Here is a 23481-nt window from a genome sequence, read left to right as displayed (position 1 = left end):
TGGGACAATTTTTTGCACTTTCAACAGCAACAATGATTGGCTCTGTCCCAAATTAAGTCAAAATGCACACTCAATGCACCCTTTCCAATTCTGTCTTGATCCAGACTCCACTACTTAAAAGTGTGGACTTGGTGGAAGAGGGTGGCTTAGGGTGGCACTTGCAACCCTTAAACTTCAGACCAACAAATTAGACTTTATCACATGAAATCCCACTTAGAATACGACATATGATGGAGGAAAAAAATGTGCCCAATAAAGCTTGTCCCTATTACAGCTATACATTTACATACATTTACATTTATGCATTTGGCAGACGCTTTTATCCAAAGCGACTTACAGTGCCCTTATTACAGGGACAATCCCCCTGGAGCAACCTGGAGTTAAGTGCCTTGCTCAAGGACACAATGGTGGTGGCTGTGGGGATTGAACCAACAAACTTTTGCATACCAGTTCAGTGCTTTAGTCCACTATGCCACCACCACTCCAGTTATAACAGTTCAAGGGCAAAACAGTTGTGAGATACCAAATCTTAAGAACAAAATACTGCATAGTTTAAAAGATTAAATGGATTAGGATGGAATTGAATAGAATAGAGGTATGAGGTAAAACTATAAATGACTGACCTGCTCAAACATGAAGACAAACTCCACTCCTTCCTTGGGCATGCTCTCCACGTCCAAGAAACAATACAGTTTAAAGTAAAGCTTCCATGGACCATCTTCCTCCATCTCACTTCCTGCCAGCCTGAGAAACAACCACAACAAACATCAGTTTTTGAATATTTACCCATTACATAAACATGATTTTTTTCACATACACTTGCAGTCAAAGGTTTGGACACAATTTGTTTTTCATAATCTTACAAACCATTTGATTTAATGGTTTATACGCATGCTTGAAATTAGTTCTGCAGACGAATATAAATTGTGCCTACATTTGCATTTCTTTACAAAACTTAAGTTTTATTTACATTTTTTTGAACCCAAAAGTAGGCAAGCGCCCAGCATATACAGTATGGGGACTCCTTCAATACTGTTTAAAAAGCATCCCAGGTGGCAGAAAGTGTGCAGAGCTGTAATATAGGCAAAGTGTGGCTACTTTGAAGAAGCTTAAATTCACATACTCCCATTTGTGTTATTTGATGACTAATATTATAAAACTGTAATGATAAACAATGAGTATGTGTGTCCAAACTTTTTACTAGTAGTGTACTGTAAGTTTTGGGGATATTACTGCAGTACAGCTTTAACGACCGAGTGGTGACACGCAAACAGTGTTTAATATCTGAGAGTAAACATGGGCAACTCTTTGGTGTCATTTCACCTCTCGAACTTGGCCAGCACATCGGCCACAATCACCCTGCTCTCCACGGCCCGGTCGATCGTGATGTTATGCTCAAACAAAGCAAACATGTTCCTGCTGTCCTCCATTGCCAAACCTCGGATCAGTTTCTCTACCACCTACACATGGCAAAGAAACAAAACACTTCTTGATCAGCATGTTACACCATGATGCTCCACAGACATTGCTAATTGAGAGTAACATGATCTATTTATGGAAGAGTTGTTCACCCAAAGTGTTTTCTGTTACCTGAGAGCTCTGATAAAAATGGTCTGTTAAAGCAATAGTTCACCCCAATTCTGTCCTTATTAACGCACTCTCATATTGTTCCAAACCCATATGCTGTTGATCTGATACTCTGAAATCTCATTTGCGATTTCATTCAGACCAAAAAAAAAAAAAATGCTGCTTCCATGTGTCGACCAGTTTTGACATCACTGACACCAAACAGCATTGGTTCTTGCGTGTTGTATGTGAACGGGACGCACCAGTTTGAATGTACGGGCGCTGTAGCGGAGGGGAAGATTTTACGTAAAAATCAGCCTAAATTTCAGACTGTTCCTCACACAAAACTATCATATGGCTTCAGAAGACAGAAGAATATAGCGCATGATTCATATGTAGAACTTTTATAGTTATTTTATGGTGTCGTTTTGTTCTTTTGGAGCTTGGAATTGAGCAGCATAAAGATTCTTCAAAATCTCAACTTTTGATACAACATGAAGGCAAATAAATGACAGAATTTAAATTTTTGGGTGAAAATTCAATTTTGGTATTCCTTTCACTTCTCCAATACAGTTATAAATTGCCCCCTGTGTGAAATGTTCTGAGCATCAGAGGTTGAAAGCATCCCGTACCTCTCCTGCTGTGGTGTGAGAGTTGATGGAAATCTTGCAGGAGCCTCCACCATGGCAGTAAACAGTGGTCGTCATCTCTCGTCTGTTCAGGAGAGCAATGATCTCTTCTTGGGAAGGCACAAACTCTCGTGTCTTTGTCTTCTTCAGCGATTCACCAACGAAGACCGCAAACATCTCAATTTCTGTTCCAGGGAACAGCTCTTTTATCCTAACGAGTGATACATATCAGAAGATATTAAAGTCATAAATGTATGATGCCAGTATGATTATGAGTTTCTGTGTATTTGAAATTCTTCCTGTATTGAGCAGATAAACCAAGCAAGTTATAGTAAGTGATGGATCAAAACAGTTGCATAACTACAGCCAGTGCCACATTGCCGATGAATGCGACTGAGGGGGAACCACCCTCCCCCACCCACCCTGGCCTGTAAGGGGGGTTGGGGTGGGGCCCGACATGTGTTTTGCACTAGGGCCCGTAAGATCCAAGTTACACCACTGATCAAAAAAGTTCTATAATTGCCTAATAACAGTCAAACTTCATTAATTCAAACCCTTGAAAGTAAAAACAAAAAACAAAAAACGATTTGAATAAACTTAACTTAAAGACCCAATGAAATTGTTTGGTGAGTTCTGTTTTCTTTCCTGTATTTACATATTTACTTTTGAAACAGGGTGTTAGGGAATGACATATCAAAGGGCTCCTCCATTTTTTCCAAATAGCCAATAGGCTTTTGTTTACATCACAGCCTTGAACCTTGATTTGCTACTTTCTATTGCTAGTCTGTGTCAGGTGGTATTAGGGGGAGGGACATTCTCATTTTAAAATGCAATTTATTGGACCAAACATTTAGGATACACCCATGAGGGCAAAATAAGTCATCAATATTTTTGGTCCGTTTTCCAGGAAGAGAAAGACTGTAATTTTTAAATGTGTAAATATGCTAAAAGATAATTTTGTCAACTTTTAGGAGTGCACTAGCATATAAATTACCTTAAAGCTAAAAGCCAAAAAACTTCCATTTGTATTTTATGGGGGTTTTAACAGTAACAAGTGGATGCTATTTTCAAAGAGTAGCTACAACACCTTTTCAGGTGGAATCTGAGGTATCTCAATATGCCCCGGCTGGGCAGAAAGGTGCAGCTCATGCAGGTGAGCAGATGCCAGTGGGCGCGGTTGGCAGGGCTGTTGGGCTGAGGCACATGATTGGTTTGTTTGATCAGCTGACAGTAGACTTCATCTCTGAGTGGCCGCAGATCCTGACATGTCTGTAAGATGCCCTGAATGATGGGCATTGGGTCTGGCACAGCCTCCATCTCCTGTAATGAGTTAAAGATCTTCACTGCCTCATCTTGCAGGCTGGTGTAACCCTTCTCCTTTTGTACTGCAGGAAAAGGAGAGAAAGACATTAAATCCATCATCCCAGAAAAACAAAGTTCATACATAAAATTGTGTCATTATTGAACATAAATAAATCATCTTTAGAGATCAATCAAACAATGGGGCACAGCAAGTGCACTGTATGAGAGAGTACATTTCGGGTCGAACATTATACGTCTCTTCTGGGTTTAATTAAAAATTAAGATCTATCAACTGCATCTGCTGTCATTTATTACAGAAAATATTTTGGTAACACTTTTCAATAACTACACAGTATAAAGTATTTGTGAAGCATTAGTTTATAGCTAATTGATCATTTATACATTATTGTTAGTATATTATTAATACATTAATAGGCTACATATAAATATTATGTTTCTCTTATACTGTATATTTACTGTAGCAAACAATATATCATTGTTTAAAGGTACTGTAAGCGATTTTATCATTCTGAAGCTTTCATGTGACTGAGCCGTTGAATTAGCCATGCCCCCTCATTCCAAAACCTCGCCCTCCAAAGATAATTTTGAGACCAAAACCGAGCAAAAGAGCAGTATTGATTGTTCCTGTGCCTGTCAAATTCAACAGTGGCACAATAGCGCCCTCAACTGACAAACATTATGAATCATAGCGTCATGATCCACTTCAAATACAAATCTATATGAACGAGCAAAATGATTGACAGGTGAAAAGCGTCAATGACCGTGGCCCATGGATACATTTTTGTTTGCTGTTCACAAAGTCCACACTGTCACAGAGACCAGTGAAATATCTCAGGACACTTATTTCATTAATATCTTTAAGGGAGTAGGAACATTTTTCCATGAAGAAAATCTAAAATACTTAGCAAGCAGTTAGTCAGTGTTTATTACAAACTTTATTAAGCATTACTTGCTTTAATAGTAAGTGTTACAAAAACAGTTATAAACACATTAAGCATTAATATATGTCCTATTCATTGCATATGTAAATGTATAAATAATTTATTTATTAATTATGGATTTACACCTTCTTAATGTTTTTATAAATATTTCTTTACAACTGGTTTGCATCATCTGAGATATATTAGTTAGGTACGGTTAACAACTTGTTTACTAAGGATGAAAAACCATTATCAAACTGCTTTTATTCATATGACCTTATTAAATAATAATAAATGGTTTGCTACAGAACATGTACAAGCAGTAATGCTTTACAAATACTTTATACTGTGTTGCTATTATAAAGTGTTACCAATATTTTTTGTTTGTAAAAGGGTATTTGTCTTGAAATGTCAAGCATTGACAGCAGTGTTCTGCAGTGTTCAGTGACATGCAGTATTTTTCTAATTCTCATACATATTGTACATGCAGTCTTTACAACCTCATTTACAATGAAATACACTGAATATCCATACTCTTAAAAATTTATATTCATCATAGTGCAGGACTATATAAGTGGACTAAAAAAAAAAAAAAAAATCAAATAAAAGTTGATTTAAAACGGTGACACTTCTTCATTCAGGCCTATATAAATTAGAACCTAAAACTCCTCCAAAAAACTAAAATCTCTGACAAGTAATGCTATTGAAATGAAAGTCTATGGAGCAAGGCACTGCACCGGAACAAACATTAAAATACACAGCGTTTCGAAACATTACAAATATTAACATGAGACTAGTATGATACAATCGCTTGCCCACTAAGTTATATGCAATGTTTCAACTCATAACCATGTCAAGCCAGTAAACCCTGTAATGTTTACATTATACAAGCAAGCCTAACAGAAAGAGACTGTTTACATAAAGAACAATACAGAAGTTCATCTGCCTAGAACAGTAGTCCCACCACTAAAAGGTCTTAGGATTTAGACAACCTTACAGCTTAAATAATACACAATTTTAAATAGAAGAATGAATGTGCTTTAACAAAAATACAAGCTTAACATTTCTGCTTTAAAACCCTGTCTTGCCCCATACACTTCCAAATATACGTAAGTCAGTGCATTACTGTATGCAACTCATGTTTGTTGTTCAAACAAAATGATGGACGAGTCTAAATGATTTTTTTTGGAATCATCAAAATGCCACAGATATCAACAGAGCTTAACTTGTATTGAACCCAATATTCGTTTAATCATAAAACTTAAAGTATAATATATAGCCATGCATGTAACAGTCAAAAACAGCTTTCAATGACCCCCATTTCATTTCACAGGGAATGTAGGTATACAGCAGTATAAAGGAAAGACTCACAGCTGACATTAACTTCCCCATATGGCAGAGGCAGCAGGGGCGAGTGTAGTGGGTGCTGGGTGTATCTGAGAATGGGGTTCCTCCAGTACATCTGCTCCACAGCCTCCACATTAAGACTGCTCTCCTGCACCATGAAAAGCAATAGTGTATTAATGGTTTTATACATTCATATAAGACAATGTATATCCACAGATCTCTGGAGGAGGAAACACAGGACACAAAAGTGACAAAATTATAACAGATTTGCTGTTTTTGCCCTGCTGGAAAATCAAGTGGTCAAGCTTAGACCACATGAAACCAGAATTGGAGTTTTGTGGCTTTTAGGCCATGTATATTAGCTTTGAGGCCATCACATGCTAGTGTACTAACGTTGACAATGTTCACTTTTAGCAGACGTACACATTTTGAGACTTAGAGTCTCTCTCTTTGGGGAAACTGACCAAAAATATTGATGACTCTTTGCTGCACTACACATATTTTTGTCCAATCAAATGCTCTCTAGAATGAGAATGTCCCTCCTCTAATACCACCAGCAACCAATTAGCAAGTAGAAGATCAAAGTTCAAATCTGTGATGTTACATTGGCTATAGAAATATGTTAACACAGGAAAGAAAAATGCACTCATCAATCAATTTCATAGGGTCTTTGACCAGCTGGTAGTGCAGCTGATTAGCCACCTACACCAGCTTGGGCCATATAGAAACCATGTAAAAACAGCTACCATCAGAACCTAATTTTAACTCGATTTTCCAGCATGGTTACCAATTCAAAACTGTCAAGGACAATTTGTTGACTAAATGTTGAACAAAGGCACCCAGAAATGATCAAGAAAATACAAGTTGAAACAAGAAAAATGAAGACATTCAGAAAGCAGAGAAAACAGTCTGATTGAATGCCACACAGAACACACGTCTGTGTACCTCACTTAACACTACAGTTTTTGACCCTGAGGGACTGCTGGGGCTGGAGAGGTATTGGCTTCCACAACTGAAACATGATCGGTAATAAAATAAAAAACCTGCTGTGATTATCCATGCCATGAATACCGTTAGAGTTACAAAGTCATCTTAGGGTGAATATACCTTGATGTCTCTGATGAGCTGCTGGGTAGGTGTTTCTATGGGAACCTTGTTGTCAATTGTGGACTGAATGGCTGAAGCCCATCTCATGGCTTCGTTCAGTAGCTTGGTGTAGAGACGGTAAGAATGCTTTCTTCCATGGACTATTATGTTCCAGTAACCTGTGGAAAATCGGAGGCATTGGGAGCTGTCCAAAATAGGGTTTGTCAACCAAATTAGGACCGCCCACCCAGAATCTTAGCCAACCCAGGGACCCCCTTATATAAAATTGCTAGATTGTCTTGGTAACACTGTATAGTAACTTCCATAAAAAATGTGAACAAACAATATTACATTATGCTAAACTATTTTCGACCTAGTTTCTCAAATAACTTTTACAATCTTATCTATTCTTTCCTGGATTTACTGCATTACTATACTGTCCAACAGAGAGAAATTGAAATGTAACTATTAATGTTTAATGATGATTTTATGCTAAATAGAAGAAAACAAATCATCCAAAGATTAAATAAGATACTGTTTCCTAAAGATATTTTTCAAAGCTATAGAACAATAAACCACATCTACATATATGGAATATTTAGAACACTAAGTTTGAACAATTTTCAGTATTGAGTTTTATATATTTGTCCAGGGATCTCCTGCATTACAGGTCCAAAGATTATAGACATTTGAAGAAATATCTCTTGTTCTCGTTTGTGCACTCAAAAATCTCTTGTTCTTGACCAAAAAATTATAATTTATGCAAAATAAACAACTTCATCCAGCATGAAGCTTCATGTCATTTTCATTGTCTGGACTCACTGGTCTCCTTGAAGACCTTCTCATCCGGCTGAACAACAGAGCAGAGGCTGTTGAGAACCAGTGTGCCCAGTTTAGAGGCACTGCGCTCCGATGATTTGTAATAATCTAGTGAGTTGTTGGTCAGAACAAACCAGCGTTTCTTCAGCTTGAGAGAAGTGCTCTTCCCACTAGACTTCATCTCTTTATGCAGCCAACCTGGCAAACACATTGACAGAGAGAAATCGCTTAACAGAGCACTGTGTGTGAAAGGCAACTCTTTGCCTGTGAGCAGTAAGTCACCAGAAAATGATTTGACATCACATGAAGGAGATCAACAGGAGCAGCAGTCTCACTCACCTCTCACTATGAACTCCTGGCCATCTATTCTAGAGTCTCCTTTGGGTTTCTGCAGGAGGCCGATCCAGTGGTGCATCTCCTCTGGTGTTTCAGTGTTGCAGTGTATCACGCGATTAGCCGTAATTATAACAAATGAGTTAGGCCTGAGGGAAAGAGGTCTTTTGAGTATTGGACAACACTTAGTTGAAATAGTTCACATAAAAAGGAAAGTTCTGTCATTTACGTTTCTGTCTGTCCCCTCACACAAATCTATCATATTTATCGACTTGGTATATAGCGAGTCGTATGGACTACTTAAAGGTGCACTCAGTATTTTTTTTACCCCATTAAAAAAGTTTTACTTCTAAAGAAATGAATTGTAATTTTAAAACATAAGTATAAAATCATGACCACTTCCATGAGATGAGGACTGTACCAGTAACCTTATAAAAGCTGTTTTATTCTACATTGGGCAGGGGCGCCCTCATAGGGGCAGCCATTTTAGAATCACATGACCAGCCGAATACTACTCGCTTAATCTCAGTAACCATCTTGTTATTGAACACTTTCACTCTTGGATTAAATGAACCATGGCTGATTGTGAATAGTGAATTTCCACAATGGCATCTGTAACTGAAAACTGTTGATTTTGAATGATGCTCCATCCACACCACTAGGTGTCATTGTAAATCCAAGATGACACAAATAAAAAGTTACTGAGAGCACCTTTAATGGTACTTTTACGGCATTGTTTTGTCCTTTTTGGTACTTGACAGCTATGGTGGCTATTAAATGTCATTGAATGCAAAAGTGTAAATGTAAATATTAATAAAAGAAAATTATTTTGTTTTTGTAACAGCATGAGGGTAAATAAAAGATGTTAATTTTGGATCAAATGTTCCATTAATTCTATTTAAACAAGTAGAAATGCTTATATCTGACAGAATACTAAAAATGCAGAAATAATAATAATACATTTGTATATACTGTATATATATATATATATATATATATATATATATACAGTATATACATACATACACTGGCGACCAAAAGTTTGGAATAATGTACAGATTTTGCTCTTATGGAAAGAAATTGGTACTTTTATTCACTAAAGTGCATTCAACTGATCACAATGTATAGTCAGGACATTAATAACGTGAAAAATTACTATTACAATTTGATTTTTTTTTTTTTTACTTTTTAAACTACTTCAGAGTTCTCATCAAAAAATCCTCCATTTGTGGCAATGACAGCTTTGCAGATCCCTGGCATTCTAGCTGTCAGTTTGTCCAGATACTCAGGTGACATTTCACCCCACACTTCCTGTAGCACTTGTCATAGATGTGGCTGTCTTGTCGGGCACTTCACATGCACCTTACAGTCTAGATGATCCCACAAAAGCTCAATGGGTTAAGATCCATAACACTCTTTTCCAATTATCTGTTGTCCAATGTCTGTGTTTCTTTGGCCACTCTAACTTTTTCTTTGTAATTTTTCCCATAAGGCCTGCACCCCTGAGTCTTCTCTTTACTGTTGTACATGAAACTGGTGTTGAGCAAGTAGAATTCAATGAAGCTGTCAGCTGAGGACACGTGAAGCATCTATTTCTCAAACTAGAGACTCTGATGAACTTATCCTCTTGTTTAGTTGTACATCTGGGCCTTCCACATCTATTTCTGTCCTTGTTAGAGCCAGTTGTCCTTTGTCTTTGAAGACTGTAGTGGTACACCTTTGTATGAAATCTTCAGAACAATGATTGACTGATGAGTTTCTAGAGAAAGCTGTTTCTTTTTTTTTTTTTTTTTACCATTTTTAACTTAATATTGACCTTAAGACATGCCAGTCTATTGCATACTGTGGCAACTCAAAAACAAACACAAAGACAATGTTGAGCTTCATTTAACGAACCAAATAGCTTTCAACCGTGTTTGATATAATAGCAAGTGATTTTCTAGTACCAGATTAGCAATTTAGCATGATTACTCAAGGATAAGGTGTTGGAGTGATGGATGCTGGAAATGGGGCCTGTCTAGATTTGATCAAAAATTACTTGTTTCCAAATAGTGATGGTGCTGTTTTTTACATCAGCAATGTCCTGACTATACTTTGTGATCAGTTGAATGCCACTTTGATGAATTAAAGTACCAATTTCCTTCTGAAACAGCAAAATCTGTACATTATTCCAAACTTTTGGCCGCCACTGTATATACATATATATATATATATATATATATATATATATATATATATATATATATATATATATATATCAGCTTCAAGCTGATTCAGATGATACCAATTCTAATATATAGAATTCTAATATATATATATATATATATGGATAGATAGATAGATAGATATTAGGGGTATAAAAAAATATTGTATCGTATTGTATCGTATGATACAACACTCACTATACCATGCGTATTGTACGATACATAAACACATTATAGTGTAATTAAAGCCAATCAGAGCGATATTGAGAGCTGCGGGTCTCCTCCCTGGAGAGGTGGTGCTAAGCGCTCACAGGAAAACAGAGCAACACACTTCCAGTACATAGGCGAGAAGATCGATGGCAAATGCCAAATAGATAGTACTGTAGCGGTACAGCTTGTCGCATTTGCCAAACAGTGGTGTCATGTCCTGGTGCTACAGTACATCAGACATGTTGTTTTATTTACACCGACATCACCGTGCAAATCGTTGGATTTGTGAGGCAGAAACAGCATCAGTAAGTTTAACAGCCGCTTCTCCCAGCAGGCACTGAGCATGACATGCACAGAAAGATGCTCATAAGTTATGAGTCTTAACTATAAAAAAACAGCTTATTCCAAAAACCAACAACGAAAGAATAACGCGATTACATGAGACTTAAATTATCTGCTTTTGACTTGTAAACAGTCAATGTAAACAGCTTGGACAACAACACTTGCGCACATGTTATAAGCCGGTAATAACAGCGGTAAAGATTACATGCAAAGTTAAACAGGGGGAAGAGAGCAAAAAAAAATAAAAAATTATGTGTGCTGATTGATTTTTGCTTAAGCTGCTAAATAATATTGGATTATGTACATATATCATAAAACCAGAGGTCAGGTTCCTCTCAATGTTTTTTTTTTCACCACTAAATAAAATTGAAAGGAGGTTTTTCCTTGTTACAGTCACTTTAGCTTGATCACTGGGGGCTTTCAAACAACAAGACAAGATTTTCTATAAAGCTGCTTTGAAACTATGTGTATTGTGAAAAGTGCTATACAAATATAAATGACTAGAGTGTAGACAAACTTATTTTCTCAAGAAAAACATGAAAATTGTGAGTTCATATTAGTTTTTCTCAATAATCAAACAAAATAAATGCAATGCTGTTGTTTATGTTACTTATTATCTTACTTTTCGATTAATTAATCAGCATCTCAGGTAATTAATTTGATTAAAACTTTTAATTGATTGACAGCCCTAATATAAATATAATTTTTCTGTAAAACTTGTGTAAAACTAATGCTATGCTATGCGATTATGAAATCGTGCAGTACCTGTCTGGGTTGTCAGAGGCACATACAGAGTCGATAAGCCCAACATCCAGTGTTCCCTGAGCATGACACATGACATAACATCATATGTAAATACAACAAACCACAGAACAACACAATAAACAACACTTACAGTAAGTATTCAGCTGCATTATGAATGCATTGTGTATAGTAGGGCAGGCACTCACGACTGCGTTCTTGGGATTGGCCTGCTCGTGCTGCATCTGCAGAAGCTGTTCTGGAGTGGCACTGTGAACTCGACTCAGCACATTGAACCAGCCACTGCAACACAAGGTATCACATGAGTTATGTTCTACCACAAGGGGGTGCAACATATAAATATGAGAGTTTCACATATCTACATTGTATTTATTCACACATACTCAGTCAGATTCAATGGCATCATCAAAAGAAGTTAAATAAATACACAACTGATATGTACCTGGCATCCTCAGGGGATTCTGCATAGATTTGGTAGGTCCTCTCCTCAGTCACAATGTTCAGTGCATTCTCCTTCTCGTGGTTGTCCACAATCTCTCTGTGTAACAATACCACAAGTATAAGCCGTCAGTGTATAAACACAAAAACGTAGAAATACAACAGTAATGGTTGACTACTGGCCTCTGTTAACATGAGGCATCTGCTAGTTGCAGTAGTTTTGTTATTTTTAAGATCCCATGAACTCAAAATTGAAGTTTTATGGCTTTTAGTTCATGTCTGTTAGGATTAAAGCCACCTTTATGCTAGTGTCCTCCTAAAAAGGGGCAAAACGAACCTTAAGCCTATTTAAGAATATAAAATAAAGTCTTTCTTGAATGGGAAAATGGGCCAAAAATACTGATAACTCATACTGCACTACACATATTTTTGTCCAATCAAATGCTCTATAGAATGAGAATGTCCTTCCCCTGATTCCACCTGCAATCAACCAGCAAGCAGTTGAGAAATACCTAACGCCTATTGGCCGTTTAAAAAAAAAAGATATGAACCTAAATTTCCAGTTTCAATGGGAAATACTACAACACAGGAAAGAAAACTACACTTGTCAAGTGATTTCATGGGGTCTTCAAAAATTAACAGCTAACACATCATCTGGGAACTGAGTTCTTACTTGGCAGATCGGATGTCAATGGTTCCCTTCAGTTTGTCCTCACTGTCATTCTCGAAATACATGAGTTTGGAGTCTCGAAGGACGAACCAGCGCATCTTCCAGTTCCTGCGGGACAGAGTGGACATCCCTCCACCTTTCTTGTACAGCCAGCCTGACTTGAGAGAGTCCTGCTTTGCCCTGAACCACATGAAGGTCTCATCCTTCAAAACACACCAGCGCCTGCGCCATGGGATCATCAGCCCACCTTAAAGACAACAAATAAGAAACAGTCCAACTACATTGTCACTTTTTGCTTTAGTATATCCATTAATATGTTCAGTTTGACCAATATTATCCAATGATATAGGCATGAATGAAGCAATTGGGAACAAAATGGTTAGAAACACTCACTCTTCATGTACAGGTAGCTGTGGAAATATGGAGGTCCACTGCCATTTATTAGATGCACTCTACCATTTGACACCTCCTCATCTGTGTCCACATATTCATCATTCTCCTCATTACTGTCAATGAACTGTTGAAGAAGAGAGAGAAAACTTCAATAAACATAATTTTTTTGATGGCATTTTATTTTATCCTTTTGATGGCATTTTTTAACCATAGTTTTGGCAGAGACTATTTAGCAGAGATGGAGCACTTCTATTTAAATGAATGGGAGAAATTGCAATGCCAAACGATGTTGAAAAAGAAGTCCCGCCTCACAGGTAAAAGAGCCAATCAGCTTTTAGATAGCGAGATACCCTGTCAATCAACTCGAGAATGCGCATATGCATTACACCCTGTCTACACAGGACATGAGCGGCACGTCGCATCGCACGCGTCAAAAGCAATAGTACCCCATTATAATCAATGATGCTGTCTACACTGGAAGTGTTCGTTGCAGGGCGTCCAACTTGCCGACAACAAACGGGTGTTGTGTTCCATTTTGCGCTGCACGTGCTAGCGTTACTACACAAATTAAATGGTTTAGAACGTTAATGTTGACACGTCCAGTGTAGACAGCCTAGTGTCAATGAACGTGCCCTGTGTAGACAGGGTGTTAGCTGAACCAGCCTGAAAAATAGCATTTACCACAATTAATGACACCATTGTTATCAGATTTTACTGCTGATTTGAAATATGTTCTTTGATTGCAATCTTGATAAACCGTCTTGGTGATTTCGGTCTTTCTCCATTCAAGAAGATAGGAGCTGCACTTTCATGCCACTTGTTTATATAGACAAATAGCTGCCCAGACTGCCCAGGAGTGTTCCAAAGATGGCCACTGTGTGGACTGACTTCCCTTGAAAAAGGGAATTTGGTACCGGTCAGAACAGTCTGAAGGACTGTGCTAAGTTTGGTGAATGCAGTTTGAAAGCTGTAGGAAGAGTCACTCTTGATAACTTTTGTCTTTAATTAGGGATTTTGTAAAAACCCTAAACCAAGTCTGTAGGATAACAGTGTGTTAGCTTTGTAAAGCCAAAAAAAAAAATGTGAGAAATCTACTACAGGGGTATTTTCTGACTCCACATTTTAAGTACCTGGGGCACCTATGTCACTTTCTGTGTTTTTCAACCCTTTTGCTGGTTAATTTCAGACCCTATGATTTACAGTTGAATTCAGAAGTTTACATACACCTTAGCCAAATACATTCAAACTCAGTTTTTCACAATTCTTGACATTTAATCAAAGAAAACATTCCCTGTCTTAGGTCAGTTAGGATCACTACTTTATTTTAAGAATGTGAAATGTCAGAATAATAGTAGAGAGAATGATTTATTTGAGCTTTTATTTCTTTCATCACATTCCCAGTGGGTCAGAAGTTTACATACACTTTGTTAGTATTTGGTAGCATTGCCTTTACATTTTTTAACTTGGATCAAACATTTTGGGTAGCCTTCCACAAGCTTCTCACAATAAGTTGCAGGAATTTTGGCCCATTCCTCCAGACAGAATTGGTGGAACTGAGTCAGGTTTTTAGGCCTCCTTGCTTGCACACACTTTTTCAGTTCTGCCCACAAAGTTTCTATCAGATTGAGGTCAGGGCTTTGTGATGGCCACTCCAATACCTTATCTTTGTTGTCCTTAAGCCATTTTGCCACAACTTTGGAGGTATGCTTGGGGTCACTGTCCATTTGGAAGACCCATTTGTGACCTGATGTCTTGAGATGTTGCTTAAATATATCCACATAATTTTCCTTCCTCATGGTGCCATCTATTTTGTGAAGTGCACCAGTCCCTCCTGCAGCAAAGCACCCCCACAAAATTATGCTGCCACCCCCATGCTTCATGGTTGGGATGGTGTTCTTTGGCTTGCAAGCCTCACCCTTTTTCCTCCAAAAAATGGTCATTATGGCCAAACAGTTCAATTTTTGTTTCATTAGACCAGAGGGCATTTCTCCAATAAGTAAGATCTTTGTCCCCATGTGCACTTGCAAACTGTAGTCTGGCTTTTTTATGGTGGTTTTGGAGCATTGGCTTCTTCCTTGCTGAGCAGTCTTTCAGGTTGTATCAATATATGCCTTTTTTTTACTGTGTATATAGATACTTGTCTACCTGTTTCCTCCAGCATCTTCACAAGGTCCTTTGCTGTTGTTCTGGGATTGATTTGCACCTTTTGCTCCAAACTACGTTCATCTCTAGGAGGCAGAATGCGTCTCCTTCCTGATCGGTATGATGGCTGCGTGGTCCCATGGTGTTTATACTTGCGTACTATTGTTTGTACAGATGAATGTGGTACCTTCAGGCATTTGGAAATTGCTCCCAAGGATGAACCAGACTTGTGGAGGTCCACAATTTTTTTTTCTGAGGTCTTGGCTGATTTCTTTTGATTTTCTCATGATGTCAAGCAAAGAGGCACTGAGTTTGAAGGTAGGCCTTAAAACACATCCACAGGTACACCTCCAATTCAGTACACCTCTTATCAGAAGCTAACTGGCTAATTGTCTAAAGGCTTGGCATCATTTTTTGGAATTTTCCAAGCTGCTTAAAGGCACAGTTAACTTAGTGTATGTACACTTCTGACCCATTGGAACTGTGATATAATCAATTAAAAGTGAAACAATCTGTCTGTAAACAATTGTTGGAAAAATTACTCGTGTCATGCACAAAGTAGATGTCCTAAAGGACTTGCCAAAACTATAGTTTGCTAAAATTAAGTCTGTGGAGTGGTTAATTTTTTTTTTTAATGACTTCAACCTAAGTGTATGTTAACTTCTGACTTCAACTGTACATAAAATGTATTTTCTTTACTTGTAACCATACACGCTGGAGCACTGTGTGTTTGCTGTGGTAGGACATCTGCATCTCACTGTCTTTACCCTACATGTTAATACAAACAAAAAGAGCATGACTTCAGTAAACGTCCTTCCAATGTTAGCTGTCATGTCAAGTTTCATATTACACCCAAACATAACTCGAACTAGGTCTCTCGGTTCAAATATATTCCAAGAGAAAACAATCAAGCTTTGTGGAATTGCGTTCGGAGCAGGTGTGGCAGGCACAGACTTATGACTGATCATTCTCAGAATACCCTGAGGGGTAAAACTCAATATATTTCAAATCATATTCAACTGATTCTCCCTCACCCTGCCATTGCAAATAAACATGAGTAGCTAAATGAAATCCAAAACAATCAAGCATTTTGCAAGTGCAGATGCATTCATTTCTGTATTATGACAAGTTTAAAGGTCTAAAGAGAATTAGGGCAAAGTGCTGAGTGTTTTTGTTTTGCTCCCAGCAATACCAGATCTCACTTCCCAGACACTGAACTGCATAACCCTGCCTACATGCAATATTGCTTTCAGGCAAAATGTCTTCCTTATGGGCTGTTCACACAGACAACGATTTGCAGCGACAAAGCGACCAAAAGTCATTAATTTATAATGAGAGTTGGCGATCTGAGGCAACAATGATGAGCAGAGTTCAACCTTATGCAAATGTGAGGTGACTACCAATGAAAGAGTAGATAGTGAAATTCAATGCCTACTATCAACCAACAGTACAGGAACTTGGCGAATGGACTGTCAAACGATGAAACTCAAGGGGTATGCACACTGACATTGATTTGAAGCATCAAAAACACTGGAAGTCATTCATTGTCGATGAGAGTTGCAATTTGAGGTGAAATTAGGGTCAGAGACCAGTGAAGTAACAAACAGTGTTGTATAAAGTATCTATTCGTCATACTTAAATAAAAGTAAAGATACCTTCATGAAAACTGACTCAAGAAAAAGTAGCTCATGAGAAAAATACTTAAGTAAAAGTATTAAAGTAACTGATTTTAAATGAGTAAATTGCATAAATTAGCTAAAACAGCTAATTAGACCCATGGCAACTTGTTTGATTGGCAGTGCTCATCATTTACTCACTCTCATGCCATCCCAGATATGTATGGCTTTTTTTATTCTCCTGAACACAAACCAAAATTTTTAGAAGAATATTTCAGATCTGAAGGTCCATACAATGCAAGTGAATGGTGACCAGGCCTTTGAAGCTCCAAAAAGGAGATAAAGGCAACATTAAAGTAATCCATATGACTCCAGTGGTTTAATCCATGTTTTTTGAAAGAAACAGTTGGTTTAGAGTGAGAACAGACCAAAATATAACTCCTTTTTCACTGTATATGTTGCCATTGCAGTCTCTAGGCACGATCATGATTTCAAGCTCAATGAGTCAAGATCATGAATTACACTCCCTAGCAGTGCTAGGTTCGAGTCCAGCTTAGTTGGTCAAGTCCGAGTCTTTAAACAATCGAGTCCGAGTCGAGTCCAAATCTGAATGAATCTGTTCATGAATCTGAATTAAACTTGAAACTGTAAACTCAACATCATTATTTTAAACTTCACAACTAAGAAAAACAGTTTGTCAATATAAATGTAACAAAAACACCTCTGTTGAATTTCATATATACATGTTATGATTGCTATCCTGCTGAACAAACTTCAAAGTGGTTTCAGAATGAAAGCATATGCTTTAGGTGTATGAAGACAAAACTGTCCTTCAACACACTTTTTATTGCATTCTGTTGACATTTCAATTATTTGTTTGTTTGCTTTTCCCCTCCACTCAAACATAGAATAAAGAAAGTGAAAGCTGCATTAGTCATTACAACCAGAGTTATTATTTCGAATTTTAATTTAGTTTTTATTTCTACTTAATTTTCAGTTTGTCAGTTCAATTTAATTTAGTTTCATTTAAAATTATCCCTATCTAAAGAAATAATAGTCTTTACTGAGATTTCTTTCTGAATCTTTTTTTCACTGTCTGCCGACTGATTTGAGAAAATACATACTGTACAAATGAGTCAACACAGTAGTAATTAGCACTCGCTGAGAAGTTACGTCTCACGATTTGACTGCAAATGCTACATCCTAAAACACTGGAAAAGCCCACTGATAATATTAGGGCCATGTCGTCACGGACGTGATTTTCTAGTTAATTTGTGGGAAACCGCACAATGCAGGGCAGTTCTGCGTGCTGCTCGTTTACCTAAATCCCTTAAAATAATAATTGATATTTGCATGAGCGGCAGCCCTGTGGGTCTGCAATCAGTCTGAAATCTTTAAATACCAACCAACTAAAAATTTAATTGAGCTTCTTTAACTGCAAAAACATGGGGAATAATAATTTTGAGTCATAAATTTAACAGAATTGTCCTTCAAAAGCGTCAGAGATGTAGGCTAAAAAAAGACGTGCATAAGTTACCTGGTGGTTTACAATAAAAATAAAATAAAATAAACATTTAAAATAAAAACATCATAACCAACTAAATTCAACTCGTAACATGAAGTTTATCAAATAATACATTTATTTTATAGTCTGTAATTAAATAATAAACAAAATATTTCACTGCCCAAATTATCCTAATATTTTATTGTGCATGGTTAAATGTTATGAATGGTGGACAAATGCTGTAAAAGAATGTATTTTAAGCAGCTTGTCAATGCTTTGAAAATAGTCAGTCAGTATTAAATAGGTGCTGTTTATCTGATTAGAGTTGCTGTCTGCTTTAGCAAAAACGCTCTTTTCCCCCGACTATTTAAAAAGTTACACAGTTCATTCATCAAGCTATTATGGACCAGTTCAAGCTGACAACACTGCGTGGACCACAAGAGACCACAGAAGCCTACATGTGTAAATACATCATGCCTAAAAAGACTTAATATCCAATATTGATACTATTTTCATATATTTTTATTTCGATATGCTCTTCTTTATTTTAAGTTTTTAACCGCGATGAAACTGCAATGCGAGCACCATCTTGGCTGCACAAACCGCACACGCAATTTTACCAGTTGTCAGGTTCCGTGTCGTGTGAAACTGCCTTGCTTAGTTTCTTTTACATTGGATACATACCCGTCTTTATGTTTTCATCATGCCAGCCACCTCGGTAGTCGATGTTATACAGTAGTCTCTGTAGTAACATTCAAGCATATTGGTTGACTGATGAGTGTGCCTGTGCATGTGCGTATGTTTGCTTAACGTGCATATGTTTGCTTAACATACACAGCGAAACATCTCTGGCTAAGTCCACGACTTCAGGGGCTAATACAGCTGCATGCAAACAGAGATGTGTTCATTAATTTCTGTCTTGTTATTTATTTATTTATTATTTTTTTCATTGCATCACAAATATCATGGACTCGGCTGGACTCAGAAAAAAGACTCGACATTCAAAAGACTGGAGTCAGAGTCAAAACTCAAGTACCCCAACTCTATTTCCTAGTGCTTAACACATGTGCAGAGTGCTAGATGGTGCTATAGAAAGTGTACTCAAGTTTGAAATCATGATCTCCAAGGAGACTGCTGTCAAGATGTACCGTGAAAAAGGAGTTATATTTTGGTCTGTTCTCACCCAAAACCAACTGGACTGCTTCAGAAGACATTGATTAAACCACCGAGTCGAATGGTTTACTTTTATGCACCCTTAATTTGCTTTTTGGAGCTTCAAATGTCTGGCCACCATTCATTTGCATTGAAAGGACCTACAGAACAGAGATATTTTTTTAAATAAAAATGCTTTTGTGTGTGTTCTGCAGAAGAAAGAAAGTCATACATATCTGGGATGGGATGAGGGTGAGAAAATGATGAGAGAATTTTCATTTTTGAGTGCACTATCCCTTTAATGAAGCGTTCAAGTTATTCATACACATTGCACCTTGGTGCAGGTTAAGTGAATTGGAAACTCTAAATTGCCCATAGGTGAGAGTGTGAATGTGTATGTCTGTGTGTTAGCCCTGTGATAGACTGGCCACCTGTCCAGGGTGTTTCCCTGCCTTTGGGCCGAGACAGCTGAGATAGGCTTCAGCACTACCCGTGACCCTACACAGGACAAGCGGCTATAGAAGATGGATGGATGGATCACACCTTGGTTAAATGTAAAAGGTAAATGCATTTGATTGACTTTTATATGAACAGGTTTCCTAGATGGCGGGAGACTGATAACACATAATTTCATCATTATTTCACAGCTTTAAGCCTAAACTTATCAAATTAATTTGTCAAAAAACAAATGTAAACTTACATGAGCAGTTTCTTTTCTTCCCCAGTGGAGACAGATGATGAAACACACATTATCTGGCTTCACTTGTGATTTTGATTCAGATTCATGATTCATTCAGAAAGCTTTTTGCATCTTTTTGATCGGTTCAAAGGAATCAAATTTAATAGATTCGACTCAAATTATACTTTCATGTATCAGACATCACTATCGCTGATCTGCATGCATTTTTGCACATACAGCAAAATGTTATTTCGCACAAGTAACAAAAGGGTCTGGAGAAATTTATTTGAGTAAAAGTATCAATTTTTTCTTCAAAATGTAGTGAAGTAAAAGTCCAAAGAAATATTTATACTCAAGTAAAGTACAAATATTGAAAAACTGTACTTAAGTACAGTAACAAAGTATTAGTACTTCATTACTATACACCTCTGGTAAAAAAATTGAGCAGAGTTTAAATTTATAGAAATGAGTAGTGACATGATGTGGCGACTACCAGTGGGAATGCAGACAGCAAAGCTCATGTGACACAATTGGATGCAGCAGTCACATAGGAATGCCTGCTAGCAACCAAATGTATGGTACCTTTTGCGAGCTTGGCAGACCACAGTTACTATTCACTTACATTATAGCAAACAAACCATGCCAAGACTAGAAAAATTTCACGTTCAAGTTTCACAGAAGAAAGAATGTCATATAGGTTTGAGAAACATTAAGGCCTTTCACACCAAACGCGAATATACGCTGCGATTAATATTCCGATTCTAAACAACAGATTCGTAATGAGCCATTCTCACCTGGAGCGAAAATTTACTGCGAATCGCACGATGACAAAGTGAAGCTTTTTTTTTTTTTACGCTGAGTGTGTCCATTTTTTTATTCTTCGCACGGCGAAGTTTCACCAGTGCAACTGGTGGCGCTAAAACACAGAAAGCTGTTTTGACCACCAACTTTAAATGCTGAAGGGTGAGTTAATAATGTCAGCATTTTCATTTTTCGGAGACTAATTCCTTTCACTGCTTTCAATGAGAACGCCCCTTCAGAGGTGTACGGGTGCTTTGTGAACTCACCGAGTCTGAACTTCCCCTAAATGACTCCATACTGTTGTAGGTACAGGAAGATCTACGTAGCACTTCCTCATCAGTGAGGTGTCCGTCGTTTGTACTTCCTGCATCCCCACAACTCCCCAATGCCTCCTCAAACTCCTCTTGGTCATAGTCCGACTCAGTCTCTGGCAGAATACTAAAGCTAGTCTCTTCCACTGGCAGTACAATCTCTGTTTTCCTGGAGTTTGTATATACCACTCCATAATTTCCTTTGGTTAATGCTGGTGCTGGTGGAGGAGGGGGTGGAGCAGAAGTTGGAGGTGGGGGGATGTCTAAGAGTCTGTTTTGTTTAATTGAGCAATTAGATTTTGGCCGCTCCATCCGTGCAGGTGAGGATGTGGCCACCAGACCTTCTGCAAAGGCAGGTGGTGGAGGTGGAAGACTGGAGAGAATCTCCTTGTCCAGAGGAACGGTAACAGCTGGGGGAGGGAAATCGCCAAGGGGCATGCACTCGTCATCCGCGTGGAAGCCTTCATCCACTTCTTCCTCTGCCAGAGGCGCAGTGGTCTCGGATGTGTCGTGAAGGTTCTCCTCGCTGGAGAGCGACTGCTCCAACCCTCCAAAGTCTAGCATCTCCAGGAACTCGGTAGCCACGCGCGAAGCCTCTTTCTCTAGGCGGTAGATCTCAGCGTCGCTCTTCTGCCGCAGTTCGTCTCTGGAGCTCTCGTTCAGCAAGGACACACCTTCGTCTCTTTGTTTCTGTAGCCGTTCAATCTCTCGCTCCAGTCGCAGGATCTCCTCCATCTGACGGCTCTCCTCTTCAGAGGAGTACTGACACTGGCTGTGGGACACTTCCTTCTGGAAAACAATGAAGAGATCTTTGATGTCAATAACCCACTTCAAATAAAAAAGCTCATTCTGTAAAAAATTTTTTAGCATTCTTAACTATCCATTCAAAAAGCACCTTTGTAATAACATGTTTTTTGGACATGGTACCATGGTAATACCATTGTTTTTTGAACTTGTACCATGGGGATTCTTTGAAGTATGCAAATGTCATTCTGTACTTTCTTATATGGGTAGCTAATATGAAATACTTTTGGAAAGTTGACATCCTGCAGTGTGACGTTATAGTCCATCCAAAACTATTTTAAACGACCTTTTCTAATTTGAAATAATTATAATGCAAGCAGCTTTTATGACTTGATATTTATTTGAGAATACATGGTATATTTGTACTTTCAAAAATTAACTTGTCACATTGCAGGACAATTTAAAACTTTTCAAGGAAAAAAGGTGGTAAGAAATGGTGAAAAATGTATAGGAATGTCTTGGGTTCAATACAAGTTAATCTCAATCGACAACATTTGTGGAATAATCTTGAAAACCACAAAAAATCCATTGTTCCTTGTCAATTAAAAAAAAAGAAGCAAAAATCGCAATTAAAGGGTTAGTTCACCCAAAAATTTAAATTCTCTCATCATTTACTCACCCACATGCTATCCCAAATGTGTATGACTTTCTTTCTTTAGCAGAACACAAATTAAGATTTTAAGAAGAATATTTCAGCTCTGTTGGTCCTCATAACGCAAGTGAATGGTGACCAGAACTCGGAAGGTCCAAAAATGACATAAAGGAGCCATTAAAGTAATCCATAAGAATCCAGTGGTTAAATCCATGTCTTCTGAAGCGATATGATAGGTGTCAGTGAGAAACAAATCAAAATGTAAGTCCTTTTTTACTATCAACCTCCAATGTGGAAGAGAAAGTATAGATTTACAGTTAAAAAGGGACTTAAATATTGATCTGTTTTTCACCCACACTTATATCGCTTCAGAAGATATGGATTTAACCACTGGAGTCTTATGGATTACTTTTATACTGCCTTTTGGAGCTTCAAAGTTTTGGTCACCATTCACTAAAAATCTTCATTTGTGTTTTGCAGAAGAAAGATAGTCATACACATCTGGGATGGCATGAGGGTGTGTAAATGATGAGAGAATTTTCATTTTTGGAGGGACTATTTAACTTTTTAAAACTCTTGATGTTGACAAAAAAAAAAAAAAAAGGCTATGGACATGTTATGCATCAGTTATTCATATAGCAAAGTACCATACCAATGCCATCAGATACCATCACCATAACTGCCAAGGAGATTTTGTTTTTGTTTGATGACAGAGAATTAGGACAACAAAACAGACATATCCTTTCCAGAACAAGTCTTTTTCATATTAATATGTAATAGTAATTAATACCTTTTGGCTGTGATTTTTCCCCAAAAGATTCCTAATAGGAGACAAATA

At 37.6% G+C, this 23481-nt stretch overlaps 1 protein-coding gene across 1 annotated transcript in view; it reads right to left on the bottom strand.

Moving 5' to 3' along the window:
• The window catches only part of LOC127447974 (unconventional myosin-X-like), a 118811-nt gene that overhangs the window by 5103 nt on the left and 90227 nt on the right, over positions 1 to 23481 (bottom strand). Inside the window, exons 23-37 of the mRNA XM_051710246.1 lie at positions 23434 to 23464; positions 21203 to 22036; positions 13043 to 13166; positions 12653 to 12896; positions 11984 to 12079; positions 11730 to 11823; positions 11545 to 11600; positions 8030 to 8172; positions 7694 to 7888; positions 6893 to 7050; positions 5810 to 5933; positions 3283 to 3580; positions 2199 to 2406; positions 1324 to 1460; positions 624 to 744 (exon numbers count right to left, since the gene is read on the bottom strand). Of these exons, the coding sequence (XP_051566206.1) occupies positions 624 to 744; positions 1324 to 1460; positions 2199 to 2406; positions 3283 to 3580; positions 5810 to 5933; positions 6893 to 7050; positions 7694 to 7888; positions 8030 to 8172; positions 11545 to 11600; positions 11730 to 11823; positions 11984 to 12079; positions 12653 to 12896; positions 13043 to 13166; positions 21203 to 22036; positions 23434 to 23464 (2863 nt within the window). The remainder of the gene's footprint in view (positions 1 to 623; positions 745 to 1323; positions 1461 to 2198; positions 2407 to 3282; positions 3581 to 5809; positions 5934 to 6892; positions 7051 to 7693; positions 7889 to 8029; positions 8173 to 11544; positions 11601 to 11729; positions 11824 to 11983; positions 12080 to 12652; positions 12897 to 13042; positions 13167 to 21202; positions 22037 to 23433; positions 23465 to 23481) is intronic.

The sequence above is a fragment of the Myxocyprinus asiaticus genome, chromosome 11 (genome assembly GCF_019703515.2).
Source record: "Myxocyprinus asiaticus isolate MX2 ecotype Aquarium Trade chromosome 11, UBuf_Myxa_2, whole genome shotgun sequence".
NCBI lineage: Eukaryota > Metazoa > Chordata > Actinopteri > Cypriniformes > Catostomidae > Myxocyprinus > Myxocyprinus asiaticus.
This window is presented reverse-complemented; position numbering and strand designations above follow the sequence as displayed.